General features: G+C 47.3%; 2 protein-coding genes across 2 annotated transcripts; one reads left to right on the plus strand and one right to left on the minus strand.

Annotated features, from left to right (window-relative positions):
- Window positions 1-13,004: 13,004 nt before the first annotated feature.
- LOC120924613 (gamma-crystallin-3-like) lies at window positions 13,005-16,693 on the minus strand. The gene is made up of 3 exons (XM_040335608.1): window positions 16,648-16,693; window positions 14,216-14,458; window positions 13,005-13,332 (listed from the first exon to the last, which is right to left on the minus strand). Exons 1-3 carry the CDS (start codon window positions 16,654-16,656, stop codon window positions 13,057-13,059), a joined length of 528 nt encoding a protein of 175 aa, XP_040191542.1. The 5' UTR covers window positions 16,657-16,693; the 3' UTR covers window positions 13,005-13,056.
- Window positions 16,694-19,818: 3,125 nt separating this feature from the next.
- On the plus strand, window positions 19,819-22,199 carry LOC120924610 (gamma-crystallin-3-like). Its single transcript, XM_040335605.1, has 3 exons — window positions 19,819-19,919; window positions 20,911-21,153; window positions 21,872-22,199. Exons 1-3 carry the CDS (start codon window positions 19,821-19,823, stop codon window positions 22,145-22,147), a joined length of 618 nt encoding a protein of 205 aa, XP_040191539.1. The 5' UTR covers window positions 19,819-19,820; the 3' UTR covers window positions 22,148-22,199.
- The last annotated feature ends 1,673 nt before the right edge of the window (window positions 22,200-23,872 follow it).

A 23,872-nucleotide genomic window follows, 5' to 3' on the forward strand; every position in this document is an offset into this window, starting at 1 on the left:
GGCAGGAGTTTGTTCTACATGCAGTGCTCTAACGCGTTGCATTGCCTGCATTAGGGATTAGCTTTAAAATATTAGTCTGTGTTATTCAACGTGTGCTAGTTAATTGCACATACACGCATTACCTGTTACTGCACGTGTGCAATTTATTTGCACAGAAACGCAGTCGCTTTTAATGCAAGTGGGCTATTGAATTGCACAGAAACGCAGTCGTTCTTACTGCGTGTGTGCTGTTTAATAGCAACTAAACGCAGTTGGTGTCACTGCGTGTGTGCTGTTACATTGCACCTGAACGCAGTCGCTCTTACTGCGCAGGTGCTGTTTAATACCACCTAAACGCAGTTGGTGTCACTGCGTTTGTGCTGTTACATAGCACTTAAACGCAGTCGCTCTTACTGCGTGTGTGCTGTTTAATAGCAACTAAACGCAGTTGGTGTCACTGCGTGTGTGCTGTTACATAGCACTTGAACGCAGTCGCTCTTACTGCGCGGGTGCTGTTTAATACCACCTGAACGCAGTTGGTGTGACTGCGACTATTTTGTTACATAGCACCTGAACGCAGTCGCTCTTACTGCGTGTGTGCAGTTTACTAACACCTCAACGCAGTCGGTGTGACTGCGACTATTTTGTTACATAGCACCTGAACGCAGTCGCTCTTACTGCGTGTGTGCAGTTTACTAACACCTGAACGCAGTCGGTGTGACTGTGACTATTTTGTTACATAACACCTGAACGCAGTCCCTCTTACTGCGTGTGTGCAGTTTACTAACACCTGAATGCAGTCGGTGTGACTACGACTATTTTGTTACATAACACCTGAATGCAGTCCCTCTTACTGCGTGTGTGCAGTTTAATAACACTTGAACGCAGTCGGTTTGACTGCGACTATTTTGTTACATAACACCTGAACGCAGTCCCTCTTACTGCGTGTGTGCAGTTTACTAACACCTGAACGCAGTCGGTGTGACTGCGACTATTTTGTTACATAACACCTGAACGCAGTCGCTCTTACTGCGTGTGTGCAGTTTACTAACACCTGAACGCAGTCGGTGTGACTGCGACTATTTTGTTACATAACACCTGAACGCAGTCGCTCTTACTGCGTGTGTGCAGTTTACTAACACCTGAACGTAGTCGGTGTGACTGCGACTATTTTGTTACATAATACCTGAACGCAGTCCCTCTTACTGCGTGTGTGCAGTTTACTAACACCTGAACGCAGTCGGTGTGACTGCGACTATTTTGTTACATAACACCTGAACGCAGTCCCTCTTACTGCGTGTGTGCAGTTTACTAACACCTGAACGTAGTCGGTGTGACTGCGACTATTTTGTTACATAACACCTGAACGCAGTCCCTCTTACTGCGTGTGTGCAGTTTACTAACACCTGAACGCAGTCGGTGTGACTGCGACTATTTTGTTACATAACACCTGAACGCAGTCCCTCTTACTGCGTGTGTGCAGTTTACTAACACCTGAACGCAGTCGGTGTGACTGTGACTATTTTGTTACATAACACCTGAACGCAGTCCCTCTTACTGCGTGTGTGCAGTTGACTAAAACCTGAACGCAGTCGGTGTGACTGCAACTATTTTGTTACATAACACCTGAACGCATAAATATGGCTGGAAGGACAAAGAGAGGCAGAGAGTCACGAGGGCAAGCAGGCTCTGCATCTAGAGGTAACGCTGGTGGTGAATGTGGTGCATCCTCCTCAGCACGTGGCCGTGGCCGCTCATCCTTCATTTCGGGAGCTGGCCGTGTTGAGCCTCAACATGCAGAGAAATTAGTGGAGTGGATGACCAAGCCGTCCTCATCCTCCTCATCCTCTCTCACACAGACTGATCATAGTTTGTCTGGCAAAGCAGCTGCCAAGGCGTCCTCTTCCCTCTGCACAATGGCATCACACAATCCTTCCCTAGTCCCACCGTGTCCTCCTGAGGAGTCCCCCGAACTGTTTCAACACAGTGTTGGGTACATGCTACATGAAGATGCGCAGCGTTTTATAGACTCCGATGACGGAACACAGATAGAGGAAGGCATTGATGTGAGCCCAGGGAGAGGGGGTGGCCGAGAGGGACAACAATCTGGGAGTGATGTTCCCCCAGCTGGAGCATACTGCCAGGTTTTCGACAGTGATGATGAGGAGGGAGGGGATGATGAGGTCATTGACTCTATCTGGGTGCCTGATAGGAGAGAGGAGGAGGAAGTGGAGGAGGAGGACGAGGCACAGGCACATCTCCAAAGAGGCAGGATGCCCTCCAGGGGTCAGCTTAAGGGCAGCACACCAACTGCATTACGTGGCGCTGCTGTGTCTCAACGGTACAGCAAAAGTTCTATGGTGTGGGCCTTTTTTGAAACATGTCCATCAGATCGTACCTTTGCTGTTTGCAACATATGTCTCAAGCGTATCTCGCGTGGCCAAAACATCACCCGCTTGGGCACCACATGTTTGTCCAGACATATGTCGAGCTGCCATGCAGCTCGTTGGCAAGCATACCAGAAAGACCCACACCAAAGACCGAAGCGGACCTCCCCTTGCCCTTCTGTGACCTCCAACCCCACTAGACCCCCAGTCCTCTCTGAAGCCTGCACCGAAGGTGTAGAAATAGGTGTGTGACAACGTAGTAGTGGTAGTACATGCGGGCAATCTACTGATAGTACCAGACAAATTTCCCTGCCCCAGCTGCTGCAGCGCCGAAAAAGAAGTACGCTCCCAGCCATCCACATGCCCAGCGGTTGAATGCTAGCTTAGCAAAATTGCTAGCACTTCAACTGCTACCTTTTCAGTTGGTAGATTCTGCCCCCTTCCGTGAGTTTGTGGAATGTGCAGTACCTCAGTGGCAAGTACCCAAACGTCACTTTTTCTCACGGAAGGCGATTCCGGCTCTCTACCGGCATGTGGAAGGCAATGTCCATGCCTCGCTGGACAGGGCGGTCAGTGGTAAGGTGCATCTTACCGCTGACTCATGGTCCAGCAGGCATGGACAGGGACGTTACCTGTCTTTTACGGCCCATTGGGTGATTCTGCTGGCAGCTGGGAAGGACGCAGGGCAAGGTACAGTAGTTTTGGAGGTTGTTCCGCCACCACGCCCCCAAAACACTACTACTGGTTGTGACACACCTCTCTCCTCCACCCCCTCCTCTTCTTCTTCCTCTGTGGCCTCTTCCTGTGGTGATGTTTGCTCAGAACCAGCCGTGCTCCGTAGGCGTACGAGTGGCTACGCAGGAATGCAGGCCAAGAGATGCCATGCGGTGCTAGAGCTGGTGTGTTTGGGAGACAGGAGCCACACTGGGGAAGAGGTTCTTTAAGCTCTGCAGGGGCAGGCTCAGAGGTGGTTGACGCCACGCCAGCTGAAGCCTGGAATGGTGGTCAGCGATAATGGCACCAACCTCCTCTCTGCCCTGCGACAGGGAAAACTCACCCATGTGCCCTGTTTTGCGCATGTTCTCAATTTGGTGGTGCAGCGGTTCTTGGGCAGGTACCCGGGCTTACAGGATGTCCTGAAGCAGGCCAGGAAAGTCTGTGTGCATTTCCGGAGGTCATATAATGCCACTGCTCGGCTGACAGACCTCCAGAGGGAATACAACCTGCCCAAGAACTGCCTAATCTGTGACATGCCCACCAGATGGAACTCTACGTTGGCCATGCTGCAGCGGCTGCACACGCAGCAGAGGGCCATCAATGAGTACCTGTGCCAATATGGCAGCAGAACTGGCTCAGGGGAGCTTGGCTTTTTTTCACCACGCCAGTGGGCCTTGATCAGGGATGCATGCACTGTCCTGTCACCATTTGAGTAGGCCACGAGGATGGTGAGCAGTGACAGTGCATGCATCAGTGAGACTGTCCCGCTTATTCACATGTTGGAGCACACTCTACGTGGAATAATGGACAGGGCCCTTGAGGCAGAACAGAGGGAGGAAGAGGAGGACTTCCTTCCCTCTCAAGGCCCCCTTTATCCAGACACTGTTCCTGCTTGCCCACCTAGAACACAGGAAGAGGAGGAGGAGGAGGAGGATTGTATCAGCAGCATGGAGGTGGAGCCTAGCACTCAGCATCAACAGCAGCAGTCTTCAAGGGATCATTTACAGTCCCAAGGAACACGTGGACTTTTACGTGGCTGGGATGAGGTGGCTGCCGATCCTGTCGTCCTCAGTGACCCAGAGGACTGTGCCCTGAATGCCTCTGCAAACCTACACTGCATGGCCTCCCTGATCCTGCAAAGCCTGCGTAAGGATCCTCGTGTACGTGCTATCAAGGAGAGGGATCATTACTGGCTGGCAACTCTCCTTGATCCACGTTACAAGAGTAAGGTAGCGGACCTTATGTTGCCATCACAGAGGGAGCAGAAGATGAAACTTCAGCGGGAGGCCTTGCAGAAGGGTCTGTGCAATGCGTTCCCAGAACCGGGGGGATTACCAAAACCTGGCCCTGGACAACGTCTTGCTGAGGCTTCGGTGAGTCAGAGAAGGAGCGGTGGAGAAGGTGGCCGTCTGACCGATGCGTTAAAACAATTTTTTAGTCCGCAGCCCCAAGGTCTGACCGGTTCCAGCAACCATCGCCAGCGTCTGGTTTACATGGTCCGGGAATACCTAGCGGCAAGATCCGACTTGGACACCTTCCCCACCGAAAATCCTCTGGCTTACTGGGTCTTGAGGATGGATCACTGGCCAGAGCTTGCACAGTACGCAATTGAGCTACTGACTTGCCCTGCATCCAGTGTTCTTTCAGAACGCACATTCAGTGCTGCTGGAGGCTTTGTGACCGATCACAGGGTGCGCCTCTCCACCAACTCTGTTGATCGACTGACCTTCATCAAAATGAATCAGGCTTGGATCAAGACCAGCTACCAAGCACCTGATGCTGATGTTACCGAATAATATTTTTTTGTTGAAATGTCAGATCCCTTTGAGACTGCGTATGCTGATGCTGAGTGACTGTCCTGTTATGATGCTGATGGAATATCCTTCTCCTCTTCACTTTTCTTGCTGATAGCTAGTAAGAAATGTTGTTTTTCTGTGCTCCGCCACCAGTGCCTAAGGCCTAATTTTTCTGCCCCTGTTTAACAGGGGCGCATAATAACAATTTTTGATGCAATACTTTGCACGTGGCTCCTTGTTGCGCTCCAATTACAGATATTGGGAGAGGTTGCAGTGTTGTGTTGTGCCTAAGGCCTAATTTTTCTGCCCCTGTATAAAAGGGGCGTCTGATAACAATTTTTGATGCAATACTTTGCACGTGGCTCCTTGTTGCGCTCCAATTACAGTTATTGGGAGGGGTTGCAGTGTTGTGTTGTGCCTACGGACACATTTTTCTGCCCCTGTGTAACAGGGGCGTCTAATAACAATTTTTGATGCAATACTTTGCACGTGGCCTAAGGCACAATTTTTCTGCCCCTGTTTAACAGGGGCGTCTAATAACAATTTTTGATGCAATACCAGCCACTGTGCCCATCAATTGTCACCACTGTGCCATGGCATCAAACGCAGCCACTGTGCCATCAATTGTCGCCACTGTGCACATTGATTGTCGCCACTGTGCCATGCCATCAATTGTCGCCACTGTGCCATGCCATTGTCGCCACTGTGCCCATCAATTGTCGCCACTGTGCCATGCCAAACGCAGCCACTGTGCCCATCAATTATCGCCACTGTGCCATACCAAACGCAGCAACTGTGTCATGCCATTGTCACCACTGTGCCCATCAATTTCCGCCAGTTTGCCCCTAAAATGCCGCCAGATTGCCCCCCCCCGCCTGTCACTTACCTTACTCGGTCAGCGATCCTCGGATCCTCCTCTACGATCCCTCAATGTAGTCTTGCCCTCAATGTCACTTCAGCCAATCAGGTTACAGGTAACCAGATCCGGTGAATGCACACCCCGTGTGTCCCCTGGTTTACTATTTTGAAGCTGATTACAGCTCAGGCTGTAATCGGAAAGCCTATCAGAGCCGCTGGCTCTGATAGACACTTCCAAAGCCAACCAGCTGCCGTTATTCAGATGGCCGGCTCTCGCCAGGGGGCCGGCCATCTGAATAGTGGGCGGCAGCGGCGACAATAGATAGATTCATGCCACGCATGAATGTATTTACGCCGGCTCAATGCTTAGTCGACGTGAATGTAACCTACGCCCATCCCCATTCACGTACGACTTACGCAAACGACGTAAAATACGACGCTGTTCCAACGTTTTCGACGTCTATACCTTAACATGACTTATCCCTGCTTTATGAGGGGTAAAGTTTATGAGCCAACGTGATACTGAGCATGCGCACATGCGTCGTTTGTTAGGCGCGTCATTTACGCGGGGTCACGATTCATTTCCATACAACACGCCCCCTACCAGCCTACTTTGAATTACGCGGGCTTACGCCGGCCCATTTATGCTACGCCGCCGCAACTTACGGAGCAAGTGCTTTGTGAATACTGCACTTGCCTGTCTAAGTTTGGCGGCGTAGCTTAAATAGGATACGCTACGCCCGCACAAAGATACGCCCATATACGTGAATCTGGCCCCTTGTCTCTAGTACATTTTGGCCTATTCTCCCTCATGAAAAATGTCCCGCCACTGGCCAGTTTTTCATTGGTGTGTCATCTGTAGTCTCTTAATTCTAAGGAGAACTTGGGAGGAAACGGCCTGTGACAGAAGAGTTTTGCATCAGCAAGAATAGGGACAGCGTTAGTAAACTACTGGCCAACTTCTATCTGCTGGTCAAATCGGGCCAAATTAATCTTGAACAATTTGCATATGTTGCTGGTAAAACTACCAGAAAAAAGCTTATTTTTCAAACTGAAATGAATCAGATTGGGTGCAGCGACTGTAATTAAAACAAGCTAATTGTGTAAAAGAAAATATTTTGACTGCCAAACAAGCGTTACCAGAGTATGGTGTTGTTGTCACCGACAACCCTCCAAGCCAGTGGTTCTCAACCTTCCTAGTGCCGTGACCCCTTGATAACATGTCCAAGTTATAGGGTGACCAGACATCCCCGGTTTCCGGGGACAGTCCCCGGATTGAGGACACAGTCCCTGGACCAAGTCTGTCCCCAGTTTTGTCCCCCAGATTGGATTTTAACAGGGGTTGGGGCAATTTCAAGGACAGTCAGTGCAGAATTAATAAAAAAAAATCATAATTACACCCCCCGCTCTGACGCTCTTACTAGCTTAGGTGGGGGGGGGGTGTATTTTTTTCCATTATCTGTGCCCCTTTCTGATGATCATGTGCTGGTCGGAGCGGAGGGAATATTTCTTCAGTTTCGGGTGCATGCCCATTCAGCTCCACTCCCATGTTCTTCTGTCTTGGCTAAAGTCCCGGCCAGCCGCCTGCCTGTTTATCTCCTTGCCTTCCCTGGCGGAGTGATCTTCCTCCGCTCCCCACCCAGTATTAGCCGGGACCCGGAGAGTAAGACTTGACAGGCTGTGAGGCGGGCGGCGGCGACGGGTAGAGAGTCGCTGATTGTCGCCATTACTAGTAAAAAAATTATATATGTCCCCAGATTTCATTTAAAAACATCTGGTCACCTTAACCTAACAGTAAAATTATTTTCTAAGTGTAGGTTGTCAGCACCCAAGGCAAGACAAGTAATTTGCACCCCTAACCGGCTCATGTGTAAGGTAAGGTCTACAGGATTGGATGTATCAGTTTGTAAATGGATAGAAAACTGGCTGAAAGACAGAATTCAGAGAGTCGTGGTTAATGATTCTTACTCTGAATGGTCCAAGGTTATCAGTGGTGTACCCCAAGGTTCAGTGCTGGGACCCTTACTTTTTAATATATTTATAAATGATATTGGGTCTGAGATCAAAAGTAACATTTCTGTCTTTGCAGATGACACCAAGCTATGCAGTGGAATAACGTCCTTGCAGGATGTCTCCAATTTACAAGCCGACCTCAATGCTCTGTCTAATTGGGCGACTGAGTGGCAGATGAGGTTTAATGTTGAGAAATGTAAAGTTATGCACTTAGGGAATAAGAATATGCATGCATCATACATACTAGGGGGAGTACAACTGGGGGGATCTATAGTGGAGAAGGATCTGGGGTTTTTGGTAGATCATAAGCTCAATAATAACATGCAATGCCAAGCTGCGGTTTCCAAAGTGAGCAAAGTCCTTTCTTGTATAGAGAGGTATGGACTCCAGAGACAGAGATATAATTTTGCCCCTGTACAAATCATTAGTAAGACCTCATCTGGAATATGCAGGTCAGTTTTGGGCCCCAGTTCTCAAAAAGGATATCGGAGAACTGGAGAAAGTGCAGAGAAGGGCAACCAAACTGATAAGAGGCATGGAGGAGCTCAGCTATGAGGAGAGATTAGAGGAACTGAATTTATTCACTCTTGAGAAGAGGAGAATAAGGGGGGATATGATCAACATGTACAAATATATAAGAGGTCCATACAGTGGACTTGGTGTTGAGTTATTCACTTTACGGTCATCACTGAGGACAAGAGGGCACTCTTTACGTCTAGAGGAAAAGAGATTTTACCTCCAAATACGGAAAGGTTTCTTCACAGTAAGAGCTGTGAAAATGTGGAACAGACTCCCTGCAGAGGTGGTTCTGGCCAGCTCAGTAGATTGCTTTAAGAAAGGCCTGGATTCTTTCCTAAATGTACATAAAATAACTGAGTACTAAGATTTGTAGGTAAAGTTGATCCGGGGAAAATCTGATTGCCTCTCGGGTGTCAGGAAGGAATTTTTTTCCCTGCTGTAGCAAATTGGATCATGCTCTGTTGGGGTTTTTTGCCTTCCTCTGGATCAACTGTGGGTATGGAGTTGGGTGTATGGGATTGTACTGTGTTTTTTATTTTGTTTGTTTATTTTTTGTGGTTGAACTGGATGGACTTGTGTCTTTTTTCAACCTGACTAACTATGTAACTATGTAACCCACGGGCATTCAGCTCTCTGAGTCCCTTTCACTTGTACAGTATTAAAACCCCTTCTGGTACATTAAAGGATGTACCACACTCTCTTTGTTCTCCTTTCTTTCCCCTTTATCTCTCTCTATCCTAATGTATTTTATTTTTCCCCCACCCCCTCTCTAGCCATCTTTCTTGTTCTCTAAGGCCGGGTACTCACGACCAAACATGTACGATGAAAGCGGTCCGTCGGACCGTTTTCACCGTACATGCCTGCCAGAGGGCTTCTGTACGATGGTTGTACACACCATCGTACAGAAGTCCGCACGTAAACAATACGCGGGGCGTGTCCGCGTCGTCGCCGCGACGATGACGCGGAGACGTGGGCGGGCCTGCCATTTAAAGGCTTCCACGCATGCGTCAAAGTCATTCGACGCATGCGAGGGATGGCGGGCGCCTGGACATGTACGGTAGGTCTGTACTGACGACCGTACATGTCCGAGCGGGCAGGATTCCAGCGGACGGTTTTAAAACACGTCCACGAATATTTGCCCGCTGGGAAAAGGCCCGGCGGGCAAATGTTTGCTGGAATTCGGCCCGCTCGCGCCTACACACGACCGAACATGTATGCTGAAACTGGTCCGCGGACCAGTTTCAGCATACATGTTTGGTCGTGTGTACGGGGCCTTATTCTTTCTCTTCCTTTTTCTTTGTTCCTCCCCCGCTTTTCCTCTCCCTTCCATGTATTCTTGTCATCTCTATTATTCCCGCTCTTACTTCTTGGTGGGGAGGGGGATGGGATGCGTTGCATTACTGGCAGGGAGTTGGGATGAGTGGCAATGCTGAGGGGAGTTCTGATCAGCCAACTTAGGTGCTCTTTTTCAAGGTCATCTGTTGATCTTAGAACTGTAGTGGGGACTTTTAATTGCAACTATAATCACAGGTTGTGTTACTCACTGCGTCTCTGGCTTCACTGTGCCTCTGACTTTGTGGTGTCTCGTAGCAGTGACACCTATGCTGAAATCAGGAGATAGGGTCTCCTCCAGCCCCTCCCACTTCACATTCCTCACCAGTGAGCTGACCTCTAGTCTCTGCCCCCCAGCCATGCCGTGAACAGGATGGGCGGCTGCGAAGAGGCTGAGTGGGTGGCCTTGGGCTCCAGGAACAGCCCAGCTGGGTGGCCGCGGGTTCCAGGAACAGCCCAGCTGGGTGGCCACAGGCTCCAGGAACAGCCCTGCTGGGCGGCCGCAAAAAGGCTGGGAGAGCGGTTCGGGCTTCAGGAACAGCCCAGGATTCGGTGACCCCTGACAAAACATCATTCGACCCCCGAGGGGGTCCCGACCCCCAGGTTAAGAACCACTGCTCTAAGCTGTATGAAGACTCACCTTGCTGTACTTTTTTTTTCATGTTTTGCCCATTGGTACATGTCCCCGATGGCAGAGCACAGCTTTCCCAATGTTTATTTTTATTTTTTTACAGAATTCTATTAACCCTAAGACCCCTTTCACACTGAGGGCGTTTCGCAGGTGCTATAGCGTTAAAAATAGCGCCTGCAATCTGCCCTTAAACTGCTGCTCTATTGGAGCGGTGTGCTGGCAGGGCATCGGAAAAGGTCCTGCCAGCAGCTTCTTTGGAGTGCATTAGCAGCGGTGAACTCACCGCTGCTAATGCGCTACTGCCTATTGAAATCAATGGGCAGTACCGCCGGCAATACGCCGCTGTAGTGGCGCATTGCCGGTGGTATAAACCCTTTCTCGGCCGCTAGCGGGATTAAAGGCGTCCTGCTAGCGGCCGAAATGCGCCGCAAATCCGCCTGTAAAATAGCGGCGTTTTACCGCTATAGGCGTCGGCAGTGTGAAAGGGGTCTAAAAATGGCCAGAATCTGCAGGATTCACCTTCCACCGCCTTCAACATAATTTACTGCTAAGTTCAGAATTTCACTCAGAGTTCACCACATTCTTTGTGAATTGAACCCAGGCAGATTTGCCCATCCCTTACCAAAATGTGAGGTGCCCCACTGTAACTGGAAAGTATTAAGGAGAAAAAGTACCATCCAAACTTGATGATACTGTAGACCAGGGGCCTCCAAATGTTCGAAAAATAAGTTCCAGTTTACTGTCTTTTAAACTTTAGGGGGGCAGACTGTGACCAATGGGAGAAGAAATTGTGTTGGCATCAGTGGACGTAAACCATCCCCCGTCATTTGTATTAGGGGAAGGAATAGTGTCCCATCATTTGTATTGGGGGAAAGAATCATGTCCCAAAATTGGTATCAATAGGTGAGATTGGGCCCCAATATTGGTATCAATGGGAGGAATAGAGCCCCATTATTGGTATCAATGTGAGGAATAGCACCCCATTATTGGTATAAATAGGGGAAATAGTGCCCCATTATTGGTGTCAGTGGGAAGAATAGTGTCCCATCATTGGTATTAATGGGAAGCATAGTATTCCTAATGCCTAGGGTTGTCCCGATACCACTTTTTTAGGACTGAGTACGAGTACCGATACTTTTTTTCAAGTACTCGCCGATACCGAATACCGATACTTTTTTTTAAATGTGTCCCCAAATCCAACCATGTCCCCCCACAAATGCAGCCATGTCCCCCCACAGATGCAGCCATGTCTCCCCCCATATCCAGCCATGTCTCCCCCCATATCCAGCCATGTCCCCCCATATGCAGCCATGTCCCCCCATATCCAGCCATGTCCCCCCATATCCAGCCATGTCCCCCCCCCATGCAGCCATGTCTCCCCCCATATCCAGCCATGTCCCCCATATGCAGCCATGTCTCCCCCCCATATGCAGCCATGTCTCCCCCCATATCCCCCCCATGCAGCCATGTCCCCCCATATGCAGCCATGTCTCCCCCCCATATCCAGCCATGTCCCCCATATGCAGCCATGTCTCCCCCCATATCCAGCCATGTCCCCCCATATGCAGCCATGTTTCCCCCCCATATCCAGCCATGTCCCCCATATGCAGCCATGTCTCCTTCCCATATCCAGCCATGTCCCCCATATGCAGCCATGTCTCCCCCCCATATCCAGCCATGTCCCCCATATGCAGCCATTGTCTCCCCCCATATCCTGCCATGTCCCCCATATGCAGCCATCGTCTCCCCCCATATCCAGCCATGTCCCCCATATGCAGCCATTGTCTCCTCCCGGCGGGGGGGCTTGGTATTCTATTTCGGTATCGGGGGTATTTGCGGGAGTACGAGTACTCCCGCAAATACTCGGAATCGGTCCTGATACCGATACTAGTATCGGTATCGGGACAACCCTACTAATGCCCTATTGTCGGTGTCAGTGGCAGGAACTACGTCCCACTGTTGCTGACAGTGGCGGGGGGGGGGGTAATGCCCCAAGGGCCAGATAAAATCCAGCAAAGGCTCACATGCGGCTTCCAGGCCACAGTTTGGAGACCACTGCTGTAGACCAACCATTCTCAACCAGGGTTCTTCCACAACCACTTTAGGTTTTGACAATAAAACCTGAAGCTGATTGGTTCCTATGCAGAGCTGCATCAGATTTTGCAAGCTCCAGTTCTAGTAAATCTCCTCCAGTATGTATAGAAGCAACCAACTTGTTCTACATGGAATAAATTAATTAAGTGAATTTATGATGGAGTCAGTGTGACTCTCTGGGCCGCCATCAGCGGTGTACAGGCATTACACATGTAAGGAGCCCGAATATAGCAAGGGGCCCACCGGTTATAATGGAGAGAGAGAAGAGAAGTGAGATAACACTTACACATTTCTGGTGCCCCCCGTTCTCTGCTCGCGGCTGGAGACAGAAGAGGTGAGAAGATTCTTTGTCATTTCCGGCAGCATCTCCCCCCCCCCCCCCCCCGGTTCCCTGTTCACGGCGGCTGGCTTCTGAAGAGGTGAGATCTCACTCTCTCATTTTCGGCAGCACCCCCCCCCTCCCCCGGTTCTCTGCTCCAGGGGGGCCATGGCTAAAGCTGTGTAAGGGGCCCCAAATTTTCTGATGGCTGCCCTGGCGACTCTCATCCAGTGTACAATATAATCTTATATACATGGTAGATGATTGTGTCTCTAAGATTGGCATTTGACCGGTTGTACGGGCTGCTGCTTTCTCATCGAAAATCGACATTGCATGAATGAAAAACAAAACGGAAAAAATGTCTTTATCAAGTTTATTATCAAGCAGAAAACTTAAAATATTTTTAAACATTTAATAGGAATGATGGACACGTCTGAAGGACCCAATTCTGGGGTTTGTGGCTCCCCAGTCGCTGTATCTCCTGTACTCTCCAGGTCTCAGGTAATACTGACGTCCTCTGTAGTTGGGCTCCTCATAGAACATCCAGTAGCCATCATTGACATGGCAAGAATAAATGTCATGGTAGTGAAATCTCTCATAGACATGAGGACAATCCTCAGTGAACTCCATCATCTGACCTCTGAAGTCTTCTTTCTCGTAGATCCTGATTCTGAAGGAACCTTGGTGCTAAAGAAGAAAACGAAACTTGAAATTACCCAAGCAGTCAAACCTGTAACATCAACACTACCAATTAAAGCATAATTCAACCATGCCTTAGCTTTGTATAGAGTGTAGAGGGGAAAGGAAACTATTAGGTGTTTTCTCACTTTTTTCTCGCCATTTCAGTGCCTAGATACACTATGGGCCAGATTCACAGAAGAGATATGACGGCGTATCTCCTGATACGCCGTCGTATCTCTATGCGACTGATTCATAGAATCAGGTTACGCATAGATAGCCGAAAGATCCGACAGGTGTAATTGAATGTGGACATTTGCCGTCTGAGTTTCCGACAACAAAAATTTGAGAGCTGGTTCTCAAATTTTCCAACAACAAAATCCGTTCTCGTAAATTCCGAGCACGTGTGGACAATTCCACGCATGCTCTGAATCAAGTACGAGACGGAAGTGCTCGGTCTGGTAAAACTAGCGATCGTAATGGAGTTAGCACATTCGTCACACTTTAACGGACTGAAATGCACGAGGCTGAAAACACGCAAATTTTCTCTCCCCAAACTTCTACTAACACAAGATTAGCAGAAGGAGCCCAAAGGGTGGCGTACTTGGTATAGAACTTCAGTTTTATTGTGCCGTCGTACGTGCTGTACGTGACCGCATTCTTGATGTTCGCAATTTCCGACAACGTTTGTGCGACCGTGTGTATGCAAGACAAGTTTGAGCCACCATCCGTCGGAAATGTATCAAAGGTTTTGTTGTCGGAATTTCCGATCGTATGTACGCGGCATTACAAGTATTAGATGGATCACAGGCATCAAGATCCTAAGATGACTAAACAAGACATTTGTCGCATGGCTAGGGGCAGCGTTATGCTTTAACTCCCATTGTATTACCTGAGGGCTCAGACGACAAGACTTAATGGAGTCATTGTAGCCCATCCATTGCTGGAAGTCAGGATACTCTCCTCTATGGAGGAAGTACTGGTGTCCTCTGTAGTTGGGGAGCTCATACAGGATCCAGTTCCCACTCTCCACACGGATGGAGTTGCACCGTCTGAAGTATGAGGACAGGTCGGGACATTCAGCGCTACACTCGTAAGAGCGACCCTGGAAGTTCTTATCCTCGTAGAAGATGATCTAAAGAGATAAAATGGTAGACATTTACTCGTATAAGCCATGTAATTAATTTTACTTCTTGATTATCAAATAAATAGATGGGACGTTCAACACTATATAAACCTAAAGACTATCAGCTGGACACACACAAGATCACAGTTAGATAAATTCTTAAAGATCAGACAAAATATTATTATTATTTTTTTTGATCAGGGTGGAGAAGAGCTTGAATTTCATGTCATTTTATATCAGTCTTTCTCAACAATGGTTTCTCCAGAGGTTACTAGTGGTTCCTTGAACAATGGGCAATATCTGTCTCTCAATTATTAGGCCTTGTACACACGATAGGTTAACCAGAGGACAATGGTCTGAAGGACCGTTGTCATAGGTTAACCGATGAAGCTGACTGATGGTCCATCGTGCCTACACACCATCAGTTAAAAAACCGATCGTGTCAGAACGCGGTGACGTAAAACACAACGACGTGCTGAAAAAAACGAAGTTCATTGCTTCCAAGCATGCGTCGACTTGATTCTGAGCATGCATGGATTTTTAACCGATTGTCGTGCCTACTAATGATTGGTTTTGACCCATCGGGTTAGGAATCCATCGGTTAATTTTAAAGCAAGTTGGCTTTTTTTTTAACCTATGGTTAAATAACCTATGGGGCCCACACACGATCGGTTTGGACTGATAAAAACGGTCCATCAGACCGTTGTCCTCTGGTTAACCTATCGTGTGTACGAGGCCTTACTGACATCTATGATCTTTTTAGCTATAGGCAAGGGAGGACACTTTTTATTTTTAACACTATCGTAATGGTATCACACTGACACAGAATTATCAGTTGCCGCCTTCTGATATCCACCAGGCACTGTTCAGTGACGGAGGAATAGAACTCACAATACCACAGGACAGTGGACACTCTTCCCCAACTTCTTTAGTGAGTTCTTCAGACTAGAACCTTGCTTTGTACACTGGTCCAAATCATTTGGTGGTGGTGGGGGGGGATTATGGTGTTGGGTTGTTTTTCAGGGGTTGGGCTTGGCTCCTTAGTTCCAGTGAAGGGAATACGTCAGCATACCAAGACATTTTGCACAATTTCATGCCCCCAACTTTGTGGGAACAGTTTGGGGACGGCCCCTTCCTGTTCCAATATGACTGCGCACCAGTGCACAAACCAAGGTCCATAAAGACATAAATTAGGGAGTTTGAGGTGGAGGAACTTGACTGGCCTGCACAGAATGCGGTCCAACATCAGCCCCTGACCTCACAAATGCTCTTCTGGAAGAATGGTCAAACATTCCCATAGACAACCTCCCAAACCTTGTGGACGGCCTTCCCAGAAGAGGTGAAGCTGTTATAGCTGCAAAGGGCGGGCCAACTCAATATTGAACCCTACGAACCAAGACTGGGATGCAGGGGCGGCCCGTCCATTAAGGGCGCACCGGCCCCTTCCCTCTATCCTCGCCACACCCCTATATGGTTAATGGATAGATTTGCGCATAGCTTGCATATATTGCCATCAACATCTTTATTCGATTTTCCTTCACTTCTGTCAGACACTCGGACAGGAAAGAATGGAAAATTCCCAAATCTCCCAAAGACAGTAATAACAATTTAATTAATTCCCAAATCTTAAAGCCGAGCTCCACCCTAAAGTGGAACTTCGGCTGATCGGAACCCTCCCCCCCTCCGGTGTCACATTTGACACCTTTCAGGGGGAGGGGGGTGCAGATACCTGTCTAAAGACAGGTATTTGCACCCACTTCCGCTCATACAGTCTCGGACTGCGGGCATGACGTTACCTCCTGTCCCCCCCCCCGTTGTGTTCTGGGAACACTCGGCTCCCAGTACACAGCGGGAGCCAATCATCAGGCGTAGCGCGACTCACGCATGCGCCGTAGGGAACCGGGCAGTGAAGCCGGAGCGCTTCACTTCCTGGTTCCCTCACCGAGGATGGCGGGGGGAGCAGCAGGGTGACGAGCGATCGCTTATCCTCTGCTGCGGACGGCGCTGGACTCCAGGACAGGTAAGTGTCCCGATTTTAAAAGTCAGCAGCTGCAGTATTTGTAGCTGCTGGCTTTTAATATTTTTTTCTCAGCAGATATCCGCTTTAACAGAAAAGAAAAAACAAGTTGGAAAGGGTTGGCATTTAATTATTAATTCCCCCCACCCCCCAAAAAAAAGAATTGTTTTTATAAACTCACCTTTCCCATTTTTTTTTATTTGTCACCGTGCTGCTATTCGCTTACACCAGTAACTGCTGGGATGTCTATGGCCCTTATATACGTCCTTTACTGCTTACACACTCACATGCTGACGTTGTGCTTTGTGTGGAGTATGAATGGCCTTTTCCCTTTACTGTGTTGAACTTTGCTTGGTTTCTTTCTATAACTATTGTTTGAATCTTTCTGGGTGCATCAGCATTCATACGTACCACACCTGAACGAGAGATAAACAGAGATGAATGAATGAATGAATGAAAAACTTATAAAGCGCGGCGCATGCGAACTGAATCGCTATATAGATGAGCTATACACCCATGTGAAGGGTCTAAAATGTATATATATATATATAGATATGTTTTTATGTACTGTATGTAATAGCATTATGTTAACCACTTCAGATCTGACATCTGATCACCCCAATGGATCAGAACAAATTAAGCAGTTCTGCTTTGGTGACCAGATTTTTTAAATGAAATCCGGGGACGTATTTATTTATTTTTTATTGGAAAATGGTAAAGTATTTTATACGCATATTTTCCTCAAATTATATATGCAGTCAGTGGTATAGCGTAGGTTGTCAGAGCCCGGGATGAGGCAAGAAATTTGCACCCCACTGCCAGACTTTTAGCACCCCCTGAGTCCTTTCCACTAGTACAGTAGTACTGACCAACTTGATTCCTACACTGACCTACCTGACCACTGCACTAACCTACCTGATTCCTACATTGACCACTACACTGACCCAGGGCCGCCATCAGGAATTATGGGGCCCCTTCAGGGCCGCCATCAGGAATTATTGGGCCCCTTTACACAGCTTCAGGCATGGGCCCTCCTGGAGCAGAGAACCGGGGGGGGGGGGGGTGCTGCCGCCTGAGATTGAGAGCTTCAGGGATGCCTGAGATTGAAAAGCGGGGGGGGGGGGGGCTGCCGCGAATTGAGAAGCGGGGGGCCCTTTACAAAAAAAAGAAAGAGAAAATAAAGAAAAATATATATAATAAAAGGGGGGGGTTGCCATCCAGGGCCCTAGGGGCGGTAAAAAAAAGAGCGACAATTTTGAAAAAAACACAATATTTTTTACTTTTTGCTATAATAAATATCCCATTTTTTTTTTTACTTTTCCTCAGTTTGGGCCGATATGTATTCTTCTACATATTTTTAGTAAAACAAAATTGCAATAAGCGTTTATTGATTGGTTTGCACAAAAGTTATAGCGCCTACAAAATAGGGGACAGAATTATGAAATTTTTTTTTTAATCATTTTTTTTTTTACTATTAATGGCAGCGATCTGTGATTTTTTTATTGGGACTGCGATATTGCGGCGGACACATCGGACACTTTTGACACATTTTTGGGACCATATGCTGGGTAAAAACAGTAAATTTGTGGTGAGGAAAGTAAAGGTAGAATAGCAGATTCAGGCGTGATGATAGGAAACAGTCCTACTCCCAAGCGTAACACTTCTCTGCGCCACTCCCGCCGGAGTGGGTTTAGTGTACCCGGACAGGCCTCTCACACCGACCTGGCAGCCGGAGTATCACTCGGACAATTTGTAGGATAAAGTCTCTGCCACAGACCCTCCTTGGTGAAGTTGACTCCACTGCTGCCACCTGCAGCACCGGGGCTGGAAGAACACCCCAATGCAACAGAATAGCCCACAGCCAAGCTGAGACAGAGACCCTGTTTTGCACTTAACAATCTGGATCAGAGTCTAACTACACTCTGATCTACCCTTAAATTTAACTAGCACCGGTAGTATAAAGTACACAGGCGCTACAGGTGGTACAGATTATGGCCTAAATACCAAAATCATGGTTATGAGTGGGTATAGGAACCTGTGTAGGATTTATATGTGCTTCTGGAAGAATGGTCAAACATTCCCATAGACACCCTCCTAAACCTTGTGGACGGCCTTCCCAGAAGAGTTGAAGCTGTTATAGCTGCAAAGGGCGGGGCCAACTCAATATTGAACCCTACGGACTAAGACTGGGATGCCATTAAAGTTCATATGAGTGTAAAGGCAGGCATGTTTTAGTCCCCAAATACTTAACCACTTTCCGACCGCCGCATGTATATGTACGTCCACAGAATGGCACGTACAGGCAAATGGGCGTACATGTACGTCCTTGCCTTCTAGCTGGTGGGGGGTCCGATCGGGACCCCCGCCCCCCCCCGCTACATGCGGCGGTCGGATTCCCGCGGGCAGCGATCCGGGACGACGGCGCGGCTATTCGTTTATAGCCGCTCTGTCGCGATCGCTCCCCGGAGCTGAAGAACGGGGAGAGCCGTATGTAAACACGGCTTCCCCGTGCTTCACTATGGCGCTGCATCGATCGAGTGATCCCTTATATAGGGAGACTCGATCGATGGCGTCAGACCTACAGCCCCACCCCCCTACAGTTGTAAACACACACTAATTGAACACTAAATCCTACAGCGCCCCCTGTGGTTAACTCCCAAACTGCAACTGTCATTTTCACAATATTCACAATTTAAATGCATTCCGACGGTCCGACGGTCACATCTATCGCGTCACGATTTTCCGAAAGTAGCCGAACGTCGGTGTGTTCGGCTTCTTTCGGCTACTCGTGACGCGATGGATGCGACCGTCGGAAGCCTGTCGGAAGACTGTCAATCAAATAGGAACGCCCAGTCCTGCAGCCCATACCCGGAAGCGGCGGAGAAGATCGCTCTCTAAAACGGTAAGTACTGCTTCGTTTTAAAAAAAAATTGCCGATTCCCCTAGACAAAATGAGCATGAATCTAATGTTAAAAAATGTTTTTCGGATGAACTCCTGCTTTAATTTTACATTAAACTTCATTTTCCACACAGTTGTCCAATAAGAGCAGATTGTAAGTCAGAAACATCTTATAGGGACATAATTTGGCGTCATTTGCAAAAAACAAATGTAATGATACTTTGAATCCAAAACGCTATAATCACATAACGTCTTACATAAAACACACATATACACAGATTCCAACCTATTCAAGTGACTGGTTGCTGCAGCAAAGGTTTTGTGTAGGCAGTCTAGGTAAAGCATTTGGGTGCTGATGCAAGGGGAACGATACAAACAATGGTCTCACAGAAACACTGAACAATTCTCAATAGCGTGCAATAGCTCTTCATTCTGATTGGTCAAAGCCTAAACATATGAGAAATGTTGCAGGGTATATAAAGGCCATTTCCCACCAGCCATCTACCAGTGCAGACCAACAGGAGCCCACTGACAAGACAAGCACAATGGGAAAGGTAAGAAGGGCTTGAAAGTATTGAAATATAAAATGAATATTTAGCCAATGGTTCAGCCTGTGGATATTGGTTGTTAGTAGCTGCATAACTCTGTTTGAGTTTTATTCTTAAAATTGTGTGGATTTGTAAATTCTGAGGTCTATTTTATAGGCAGCTCATCAGATGGACATTATCTGGCATAGCTAAGTCTATCATTTTACATTATATGGCCAAACATTTGTGAATACCGGACCATTATACCTATATGAACTTGTTGGAAATACCAAAACCTTGGCCATTAATATGGAATTGCTTCCCCATCACACCTAAAACAGTCGCCAGCTCTTTTTGGGTAGGTTTTCTACGATATTTTGGAGTATTTTTGTAGATGTGGGCCCATTTAGCCAATGTGGGCCCAATTAACCAAAAGAGTATTTATAAGATCAGGTACTGATGCAGGTCAAGAACGCTTGGCTTACAATTGGTATTCTAATTCATCCCAAAGATGTTCAATGAGGTTGAGGTCAATGACAGAAGTCTGTGATATATTAGGTGTAGTGTTTCAATTAAAAACAGTCTTTCTCAAACCTTTTACCCCAGAGGAACCATTGAAATAATTTTCATATCTCAGGGAAACCCCTGCTAGGATTAGTCCAATGGGGGTCTTTAGGAAAAAATGGCCCTTACTTTGCTGGTTGGTGGGAAGAATGCCTCCCTTACAGTGGTGGTTAGAAGGCCACTCTTACAGACATATTTAAAGATCATTGGTGCCATGCTACTGGCTCCGCCAAGTGGTGATGGACCTGGATCTATGAAGGCATCATCAGATTGGAGGTCAATTAGCCACAGCTCAGGGAATTCCCAGCAACCTCTGGAGGAAGCCTAGGATTCCAACGAGCCCTGGTTGAGAATGGCTGTATTAAAAATATTATCCACGCTGTTTCATATAATTTTAAAACTCAACCTTTCTATTGATCCTGAATTGACCTGATCTTGTTTTATTATTCAACAGATCATCTTCTACGAGGACAAGAACTTCCAGGGTCGCTCTTACGAGTGTAGCGCTGAATGTCCCGACCTGTCCTCATACTTCAGACGCTGCAACTCCATCCGTGTGGATAGTGGGAACTGGATCCTGTATGAGCTCCCCAACTACAGAGGACACCAGTACTTCCTCCATAGAGGAGAGTATCCTGACTTCCAGCAATGGATGGGCTACAATGACTCCATTAAGTCTTGCCGTCTGAGCCCCCAGGTAATAACACATTGGGTACTCTGAATAAGGGCCAAAGCTGTCTATCAGTGTCATTTTTATGAGGTGAACTACTCCTATAATCATAGGGGGCCATTGATTGTACAGCCAAAAAAAAATATTTTAAGCTTTACTTGTCCTGCCAGTATACACTGACCCAATGGAGTTTACTTCTCCTCTCTCCTATTACTCTGCTCTGTAGGGCTAAACAAAAATCCTCAACTCAGCCAAGGATTTTAATTTTGTTTAAAAAAAAATTGCCAAAATTGATGGAGCACAGTTGTATTAAGCATGGCAAAGTAACCTTTTTCTGTGGGCAGCTTATATGATACTGATGTCAAGTGCCCATTACACTCAAGGGAGAACTGGCCTGGGGGGAATTTGCCTGGGGGGGCATTATATCTTGAAGAGGACCGCCCACTCCTGAAGAGGATACTACCATAACAACTATATTCCACTTCAAAGTAGGGACGTATAACGAAGGTGGGTGGTCCGGAAGTGGTTTAAAATATACTATAGAAGATCAAAAGAAAGTTCTTCTGACCCCAAATCATTAATATTTCAGTTTAACATGTGGGAGAATATTGAGTATTTCTACAATCTATCCAAACCCTCAAAAAATCTTTGGGTGAATTTTTATTGTAAATTATAGCAGTAATGTGACCAGTTGCCTTTTCTATCATTGACTTATGTTTTATTGTGGTGTAACTTATTTTAACAGCACCAAGGTTCCTTCAGAATCAGGATCTACGAGAGAGAAGAGTTCAGAGGTCAGATGATGGAGTTCACTGAGGATTGCCCTCATGTCAATGAGAGATTCCGCTACAATGACATCCACTCCGTCCAAGTCCAAGATGGCTACTGGATGTTCTATGAGGAGCCCAACTACAGAGGACGTCAGTATTACCTGAGACCTGGAGAGTACAGGAGATACAGCGACTGGGGAGCCACAAGCCCCAGAATTGGGTCCTTCAGACGTCTCCATCATTCGTTTTAAATGTGTAAAAACATTTTAAGTTTTCTGCTTGACAATAAACTTGATAAAGACATTTTTTCTGTTTGTTTTTAATTTATTCAATGTCAATTTTCGATGAGAATTTGTAAAGTGCAACCAGTCAAAAGCCACTCTTAGTCAGAGACACAATCATCTATATGAGAATATACTGTACACTGGATGTCCCACGCCATCATAAAATTACTGTAGATACTCAAGTTTAAGCCAACCCGAATATAAGCCGACGCACCTAATTTTAGCACAAAAAAATGGGAAAATGTATTGAGTATAAGCCAAGGGTGAGAAATGCAGCAGCTACTGTAAGTAGAAAAGCGGGTCAACAATGCCCATCTGCAGCCTCACTGTGCCCATCGCAAGCCTCACTGTGCCCATTTGCAGCCTCACTGTGCCCATCTGCAGCCTCTCTGTGTCCATCTGCAGCATCACTGTGCCCATCTCCCTGCCTCACTGTGTCCATCTGCAGCCTCACCGTGCCCATCTCCCTGCCTTACTGTGTCCATCTTTCTTCCCTCAATGTGTCCATCTGCAGCCTCACTGTGCCCATCTCCCTGCCTCACTGTGTCCATCTGCAGGCTCATGTACCTGATCCCCAGAACATCGGCGCTGTGACATGCGGTCAGTCTAGTTGGCAGCTGTCCAGTGTAACAAAGCCCCGCCTCCTCCTCGTCCGTGACGGAACACTGATTCAGTTTCCCAGCAGTGAGTCAATGTTCCACCTATCACGGATGAAGATGAGGAGGAGGCGGGGCTTTGTTACACTGGATGGCTGTCGACTAAACTGCATGTCACAGTGACGGGAGATCAGGCGCATGAGGCTGCAGATGGACACCGTGAGACTCGAGTATTAGCACAGGGGGGCATTTTCGGCACAAAAAAATGTGCTAAAAAACTCAGCTTATACTCGAGTATATACATATTTATTGATTTATTCCATGCAGAATAAGTTGGTTGCTTACTGTATATACATGGAGAAAAACAGAAAAATACTGCGCTAAAAAGAACTACAGTGACATAAGCTGCAACAACTAAGTGTTATACACACAAAAAATGTAAAGAAAGAAGGAATGGAGTTGCGCTGTGATTTAAATACTAACAAAACTAAACTAATAAGGGACCATGTGTGAACAGAGTAACCCTTTTAACATTGAATTAAAAATAAGTCCAAATGTGAAACAAAGTTCAAAATGGCAAATGCAAGCCAAATCAGCTTGCAGCTGTAATCCCAATTGGAAAAATAGTGTGAAAACAAATCTTGCGTCTTAAACGTTGAAAACAATCCTGATGATAGGAGGTCCAATATGCAGTACAAACTACTACAAACTTTGTATGGACCGGCTGCTGACCCAGATGTCCTACGTCAGCACGTCACCTTCCCGACGTACGTTTCGTCATAAAATTGACGTCGTTTGGTGCCCCAGACGACGTCAATTTTATGACGAAACGTACGTCGGGAAGGTGACGTGCTGACGTATGACGTGACGATCCGAGCGGAACGGGCGTTCGAGTAAGCCGGCCGGCTTTACATTTTCTGTGCTTTTATTCATCCGAATTTTTGTAAGTGTAACTTTTATTAAAGTTTCTGACAGTGGAGGGAATAATGCCCAAAGGGCCAGATAAAAACAAGCAAAGGGCTCCCTCCGGCCCCTGGGCCGCAGTTTGGAGACCACTGCTAAAATAGGTTTATACATGTAGGAAGTTACTCTTCCA

This window comes from Rana temporaria, chromosome 1 (assembly GCF_905171775.1).
Source record: "Rana temporaria chromosome 1, aRanTem1.1, whole genome shotgun sequence".
Classification (NCBI taxonomy): domain Eukaryota; kingdom Metazoa; phylum Chordata; class Amphibia; order Anura; family Ranidae; genus Rana; species Rana temporaria.

Excerpts from the sequence above, each read along its gene's own strand:
- LOC120924613 (XM_040335608.1), bottom strand. Across the intron at positions 13,333-14,215 it reads CTTGTCGTCTGAGCCCTCAG|CACCAAGGTTCCTTCAGAAT; the intron begins GTAATACAATGG and ends TTTCTTCTTTAG.
- LOC120924610 (XM_040335605.1), top strand. The coding sequence starts at position 19,821 with ATGAGAAATGTTGCAGGGTATATAAAGGCCATTTCCCACCAGCCATCT. Across the intron at positions 19,920-20,910 it reads AGACAAGCACAATGGGAAAG|ATCATCTTCTACGAGGACAA; the intron begins GTAAGAAGGGCT and ends ATTATTCAACAG. Across the intron at positions 21,154-21,871 it reads CTTGCCGTCTGAGCCCCCAG|CACCAAGGTTCCTTCAGAAT; the intron begins GTAATAACACAT and ends TTATTTTAACAG.